At 54.5% G+C, this 7,349-nt stretch overlaps 1 protein-coding gene across 1 annotated transcript; it reads left to right on the forward strand.

Annotated features, from left to right (window-relative positions):
• The first annotated feature begins 282 nt into the window (after positions 1-282).
• On the forward strand, positions 283-4,253 carry LOC135384277 (uncharacterized). Its single transcript, XM_064613488.1, has 3 exons — positions 283-923; positions 968-3,627; positions 3,715-4,253. The coding sequence occupies exons 1-3, from the start codon at positions 283-285 to the stop codon at positions 4,251-4,253; spliced, it is 3,840 nt and encodes a 1,279-aa protein (XP_064469558.1).
• The last annotated feature ends 3,096 nt before the right edge of the window (positions 4,254-7,349 follow it).

Raw genomic sequence — 7,349 nt, forward strand, 5'->3', positions numbered from 1 at the left:
CCAAAACAATCAAGCGGCGGTCGGTTCCACGAATTCCTCCAGAGATCAGTTTCCCCGGGAAAGTTTCGGCAGCGGCGACCATGTCATCTCCATGCGCCCATTGTTTACGTATGATAGTGTAGCGAGCAGCCCAATCTGCAACGCCATCAGCGCTCGTTCAAATTGGTCCCGCTAATAAATGCACGGCGCACGGGCCGCTCGGCCAGTTGTTCCCGTGGATTAGCCAGAACATTTTCTCTTTCCTGGAACACGCTACCTACAAACTGGTGACCCGACGTCTCGATGGACGCTCCACGGACTGCGTCATCAGCTTCGACGTCCCCTCCAGTCTACGATGCTGGAGACCATCCGTCGATCGCCGCCGTCGGCGGTGAGATTAAGCTGCCCCCCTTCTGGACCAAGAATCCCCGGGCCTGGTTCTCCCAAGTTGAGGCGCGATTTGCACTTCGGCATATTTCGTCCCAACTTACCAAGTACCTCAACGTTGTGTCCGCGCTGCCCATGGAGATCGCCGAACAGGTTGATTACCTCTTAGCTTCGCCACCGCCTGACAACCCCTACGATCGGCTGAAGGAGGCTATTCTTTCCCGCACTGAATGCATCGAGCAATCCCGGCTCCGCCAACTTCTATCCGAGGAAGAACTGGGTGATCGGCGGCCAACCCAATTACGGCACCGAATGAAGCAGCTCCTCGGAGACTCGGCTGATGCTCAGCCCTCGATCCTGCGGGAGCTCTTCCTCCAGCGGCTCCCACAGCAAGTCCGCTTGGTACTGGCCGGACCTGACGAGGTCTCTCTCGATAACCTTGCCCAGTTGGCGGACCGCATCATCGACTACTCCGCCCCATCTGCGCCACCTTTCACACGGGCTGAGAACATCGCGGCTGTTTCCCCGTCTGATCGTACGCTCCTTGCCCTACAAGCGCAAGTCAAAGAGCTTACGGACGCTGTTGCCGCTATGCGCGCAGACCTTTCTGGTCGCCCACGGTACCGACGCTCTCATTCTCGTCGGCGCCGATCCCCTTCCCGCAGCCCGGCCTCCCAGGGGGATCTATGCTATTATCACCAGAAGTTTGGCGACCGTGCCCTCAAGTGCACTCAGCCGTGCTCCTGGACGGGAAACTCGGGGGCCAGTCGATAGCGGCGGCCTACGACTCTGGCCCACCGGCAAGCCATCTGTTCTTCATCACCGACCGGGTCGCGGGCCATCGGTTCTTGGTGGATACGGGTGCCGAGGTCAGCCTTGTGCCTCCTACACGGGCCGACCGAGTCCACGGCAAGTCCTCCGCCACCCTCCAAGCCGTGAACGCCTCATCGATCTCTACCTTTGGTCTGCGGTCCCTTGCCATTGACATCGGCCTGCGAAGACTCTTTCGGTGGGTCTTCATAATCGCCGACGTACCCCACCCTATCCTCGGCGCTGACTTCCTCCAGCATTTCGCACTCGACATCAGTCTCTCGCGCAGGAAATTGACAGACACCCTGACCACCCTTTCGGTGTCTGGTTCGCCCGCGCTGCAGACTTCTACGGGCATTCGTACTGTGCTGCCTGCGTCCCGCTACGCCGCTATTCTCGCTGATTTTCCCGCTGTGACCAAGCCGTGCAACCTTGAGGTTACGCCCACGCACTCAGTCATGCACCACATCCAGACCACCGGACCACCCGCAGTATCACGCCCCCGTCGGCTCTTCGGTGAGCGTCTCCAGATTGCTCGCCGTGAATTTGACCACATGCTGCGGCTGGGGCTCATCCGTCCATCGTCCAGCCAATGGTCATCACCGCTACATATGGTACCGAAGAAGGACCCCGGCGATTGGCGGCCTTGCGGCGACTATAGAGCCCTGAATTCCCGCACAGTACCAGACCAGTATCCCTTGCCGCACATCCACGATTTCACCAGTGGCCTTGCTGGTGCGACCACCTTCAGCAAGATCGATCTGGTCAAGGCCTACCACCAGATCCCGGTAGCGCCCGAGGACATTCCGAGGACCGCCATTATCACACCGTTTGGCCTCTTCGAATTCGTCCGAATGCCGTTCTGTCTTCGGAATGCTGCACAGACGTTCCAGCGCTTTATGAACGAAGTCATACGAGGTCTTCCTTTCGTGTTTGCGTATCTGGAGGACCTACTCATTGCCAGCAAGTCTCCTGAGGAACACGAAGCACACCTGCGCCAGCTGTTCCAGCGCCTGCACGACAACGGCCTTGTCATCAATCCCGGCAAATGCCTTTTCGGCGTTCCGTCTTTGGAATTCCTCGGCCACAGCGTGTCGGCGGACGGCATTTCACCGCTCCCGTCCAAGGTACAAGCCATTCAAGACTTCCCCGTGCCTTCTTCACTGCGGAAGCTCCGCGAGTTTCTCGGCCTCGTAAACTTCCATCGCCGTTTCATCCCACACTGTGCCGACCTCTTGCGGCCCTTGACCGACCTGCTTCGTACGCACACCAAGGCGAACTCCCCTCTGACTCTCTCCTCAGAGGCTCTCACTGCCTTCCACACCATCAAGGCGGCCCTTGCTTCAGTCGCCATGCTCGTACACCCGGTGTCTTCGGCCCTTACACGCCTAATGGTGGACGCCTCATCTCATGCCGTTGGCGCCGTTCTCCAGCAGCAGCAGTCCGGCGATGATTGGGCCCCCTTGGCTTTCTTCTCTCAGCGGCTCAAGCCATCCGAAGAGAGGTATAGCACCTTTAGCCTAGAACTCCTCGCCATCTACTACGCTGTGAGGCACTTCCAGCATTACCTCGAAGGCCGGCGGTTCTACGTTCTCACGGACCATAAACCTCTTACGTTTGCCTTCAAGTCCAACCGTGACACATACTCCCCGACCGACCTCCGTCGTCTCTCTCTCATCTCGGAGTACACCACCGACATCCGCTTCGTTCGTGGTGATCAGAACGCTCCGGCTGACGCACTGTCACGCCTCGAGGGTGCCACGTGTTCGGCTGCCTTGACCTTCGACACTCTGGCCGCCACGCAAGCGGGAGATCCTACGCTTAGTCACCTTCTCTCAGACACGTCCAAGCACTCCCTACAGCTTCAGAAGGCGCCTCTACCCTTTTCGTCGTCTGACATATGGTGCGACCTCTCCGGCCCCGTTCCCCGTCCCTACTTGCCGCCCTCCCTACGCTTCCCTACCTTTCAAGATCTTCATAACACCAGCCATCCTGGGATCCGTGCCACGCAGCGACTATTGTCATCTCGCTTTGTGTGGCCGGGAATGAACACGGACGTTCGACGTTGGACGAGGGCTTGCATCGCTTGCCAAAAGGCCAAGATCACACGTCACACCAAGACACCCGTACACCCCTTCACCTTGCCTGACGCACGGTTTCAGCACCTTCATGTCGACCTCGTTGGTCCATTACCCCCGTGCCACGGCCATCGCTACCTTCTTACTATCGTGGACCGCTATACACGATGGCCGGAAGCTGTTCCCCTTCCCAATGCGACTGCAGATACCGTGGCGCACGCCCTCCTCTCTGCCTGGATCGCACGGTACGGCTGCCCCGCCCGCATTACCACCGACCAGGGACGGCAGTTCCAGAGTGCCCTCTTCAGGCGACTCATGGCGCTCCTCGGCATTCACCATCTGCGGACCACAGCCTACCACCCCGCTGCAAACGGTCTGGTGGAGCGTTTTCACCGCCAGCTGAAGACCGCTCTCATCGGTCGCCAGGCCGGGACTCATTAGGTCGACCATCTGCCCCTAGTCTTGCTGGGCATTCGCTCCGCCCTGAAGCACGACCTTGCCTGCTCTGCCGCAGAGTTGGTTTTCGGCACGACTCTGCGCTTCCCCGCTGACTTCTGGTGCCCCGGTCAAGCTGAGCAGCCTGTTCCCCCGGCCGACTATGTCCACGGCCTCCGACGCTTCTTCCGTCAGCTTGCTCCGACCCCTCCGCGCCTGCCCACCACTGTCCCGGTTTTTGTTCCACAAGACCTCAAGTCCTGCACACATGCCTTCCTGCGTCGTGACGCCGTTCGCCGTCCCCTGGCCCCTCACTACGACGGCCCCTTCCGTGTGCTGTGCCGGTCTGACAAGACGCTTATCCTCGACATGGCCGGACACCAACAGGTGGAGTCGTTAGACCGGGTGAAGCCTGCTTACATGGCGTCCGACTCTCCTGCACCACTTCCTTGCTCCACGTACGACCTCCGCACCAGGACCCCAGGCTCTGTCGTACAGTCTCTTGGGCCACCACCCTCAGCCAGTCTCCAACTCCCCCCTCAGCCAGTCGAAGGGGAGGGGTAGCCCTGTAGCGAGCAGCCCAATCTGCAACGCCATCAGCGCTCGTTCAAATTGGTCCCGCTAATAAATGCACGGCGCACGGGCCGCTCGGCCAGTTGTTCCCGTGGATTAGCCAGAACATTGTCTCTTTCCTGGAACACGCTACCTACAATAGCTTACGCACACCTCGCACTTTTCCCAGCATGCCTTTCGCCTGTTCGTTGCTAAGACGCACAGCAACTCGGCTATCGGACGACAGTCGGCCTCCTCCTCACGCAATTGCTCCGCGCCAAAATTGGCACTGTCTTCTGCCAGCACAGTCTCGAAAAACTGCGGGGGGGGGGGGGGGGGGCTACCGCCTCCCCCGGACCCCCCCCCCCCCCGCGTGTAATATCGGAAATGTAGGAAAACCAAGCTCTATGGCTGATGCGTAGGAGTACCACAAATGATACCCGTCGAGATCTAGTTCTTTCATCGTGCATTCTTGGTCGCCGCTGCCGAAACTTTCCCGGGGAAACTGATATCTGGAGGAATTCGTGGAACCGACCGCCGCTTGATTATTTTGGATTACGATGCACCATGCAAAATTCTATCCAGGTATGTAGATTAGAAGTTTGAAATCGAGTGGCGCCGCTAAACTAGACATGGACCGGTTATGGCTGTGTACCGGCTGTGTGTCGGCACTTCTGAGGAAACTTTCTTAACCGGCACGTGTCCGTCACAGGATTTAGAGTGTATACAAGGGGCACATGAGCATTGGTGTCGTACTCACAGCACTCTTCCGAAAAGAACTCACCTGACTTATCATAAGGCTCAAAATTTGACACGGGAATGTAAGCCTGTTGGGTACAGGAACATGTTTATTTCTCCAGCAAAGTTGTTGCTCAAATAATTAAGTTACTTACATGCTTTCCTTGCAAAATATGCCGCGGTTTCATGCCGGTGGACTTAACCACCTTGTTCACAACTTGCTACGCATTATTGCCTTCGGAAATTGTAAAATAGTCTCCTGGTCTGAAGTTCACTGGTATCATGCTAGTGTTGGGGGAAATCTCAACAGAACAAATGGTAGAAAGGTGGGACATGTGATGCATGAAACAGACAGGCAAACTGTACCTTGATGTGTCTATTTGCTCCTCCCATTCCATTGCAACTATATCCAGATACCATAGGAAAGCGTAAAGCATTCCAACAAATGTGTCGGAGCCCATATGAAATTATCATCTTCAAACACCATTTTAGTCAACGTCATTGCTTTAAGGGTGTAAAATGAACAAAATGGGTGTAAAAATATATATACACCCTTCTGAAAACACCCGTAAGTAAAAGTGGGTGTAGTTCGTCGTACACCTCTTGTAACACCCTTTTTACACCTTTTGATCACACTTTTGGAATGAAAAAGGGTGTTTATGTTCCCAAACACCCTTCTTTTGTGAACAAGGGTGTTTTGGATTTACTGTGCAGCTATCGTACACCACACACTCTGTGGGCTGGGTTTCCAGCCCCCTTTGGTTGGACTGACACCGATTGCGCTCAAAAAGAGGTCGCGCGTCATGCCAAGGTGCTCCGAAAAGCGTGATGTTCGGCTATTTGTTCCGATGGGATAGCTCCTGAATATCCATTATCCAGCATTTGAGTAAATTCGGCACGCTCTCCACATTGGTGAGGTAAAAAAGTGTCATCTACTTGGCAAATTTCCGAATTCAGTCCGCCAATATTTACATATATAAACTTACGTTTCTAGGTGGTGTAGTTTTATTATTATTATTATGCAATGACACGTTTTCTGGGACATCCTGTATGCAGGGTGTCCCATGAGAGAACGTCAACTCTATTCCTAAAATAGATCTTACTTCAAAGAACTATAAAACTTCTTGGAACACACTCACACAAGTTTTGCCACAGACTGAGGCCGTTTGTATTCGTGTCACGCATTAATTAAGCTAATTTGCATAATTAAACTCGACAAATTGCGAAGCAAAGGCAGCATTTTTCTCCATGAATTCGGAAGCCCCCATGACTGTAACACACTATCCCGATTGAAAACACGCGTTTTCCCACAAGATTTCTGCAAAAAAAGAAAAAAAGAAATGACAGGCGAAAACCGCTCGCTCGGCCAAGCATGTCCGGTGAAATTTACGATTGGCTCTGCCCTTATCGAGGGGAAGTGGAAAAGAATGAAGCAGTTTTATTACGGTCGAGGGCCTTGTCACGCATCCCGCTATTATCAGTGACTGACAGCCCATGACAGACACTTGATAAAGGCAAGATGTGTGATTGTGGCGTGATTTCATTTCTTCTTGCACAGGAGGGAGAGTATTTGGACGGAGCCAACACTTCCGCAAACGTGAATAGAGAGTTTTAGTGGGTCATACGTTATCGCCTTTGGGTACGTAAGGAATATCGTTCATGGTTCTGCGCACGCCCATAACCGTAAGAGAGCTTCGCGCAGTGTGCAGAATCACCAACGCTATATGTATGGTACTATATCGCTATCGCCTTTGCGTACGATGTACTAAAACTCTCTACTATCAGCGACCGCGCTTCGCCTAACGACTGATTTGGGGCTGTCAAATTTTTGCATGCATCATCATCACTCGCAGTTTAACGTATGGCACGCATAGAAAGAATATGCTCATCACGAGATCGTGCGTACTCATGTGACACTTGTTCATTATTAGGAATAGGCTCAGTGTGTGCTTTGCAAGTTTTGACATAGTTGCAACGTGTCACCAGGGCAAGGGCTCAGTGCAGGTTTGTGTGACGTCCTAGAGCCAATGCGACGCATCAAGAGAGTTCCTATTTACGTCGGAACTATCAAAGTTATTTTGGAATCGCATAGAAACGGGACGGCGTGCATGAAAGCCAGCGTGCATGCGCGTGCATGAAAGTCATTCGCCGCGAGATCCAACTGTAGGTGGCGCTGCAGTGGAGCGCTAGTGTGGATTCAGTGGTTAGCGTGCTGGCCATGTCACGTCGAGACTGGGAGGTACCCGGGTTCGAATCCCGGTGCCGGCTGTGCTGTCTGGGGTTTTTCCTGGGTTTTCCTCAGACGCTTTCAGACATATGTCGGCACAGTTCCCTTAGAAGTCGGTCCAGGACGCACATTCCCCCAGGGCG

This window comes from Ornithodoros turicata, chromosome 2 (assembly GCF_037126465.1).
Source record: "Ornithodoros turicata isolate Travis chromosome 2, ASM3712646v1, whole genome shotgun sequence".
Classification (NCBI taxonomy): domain Eukaryota; kingdom Metazoa; phylum Arthropoda; class Arachnida; order Ixodida; family Argasidae; genus Ornithodoros; species Ornithodoros turicata.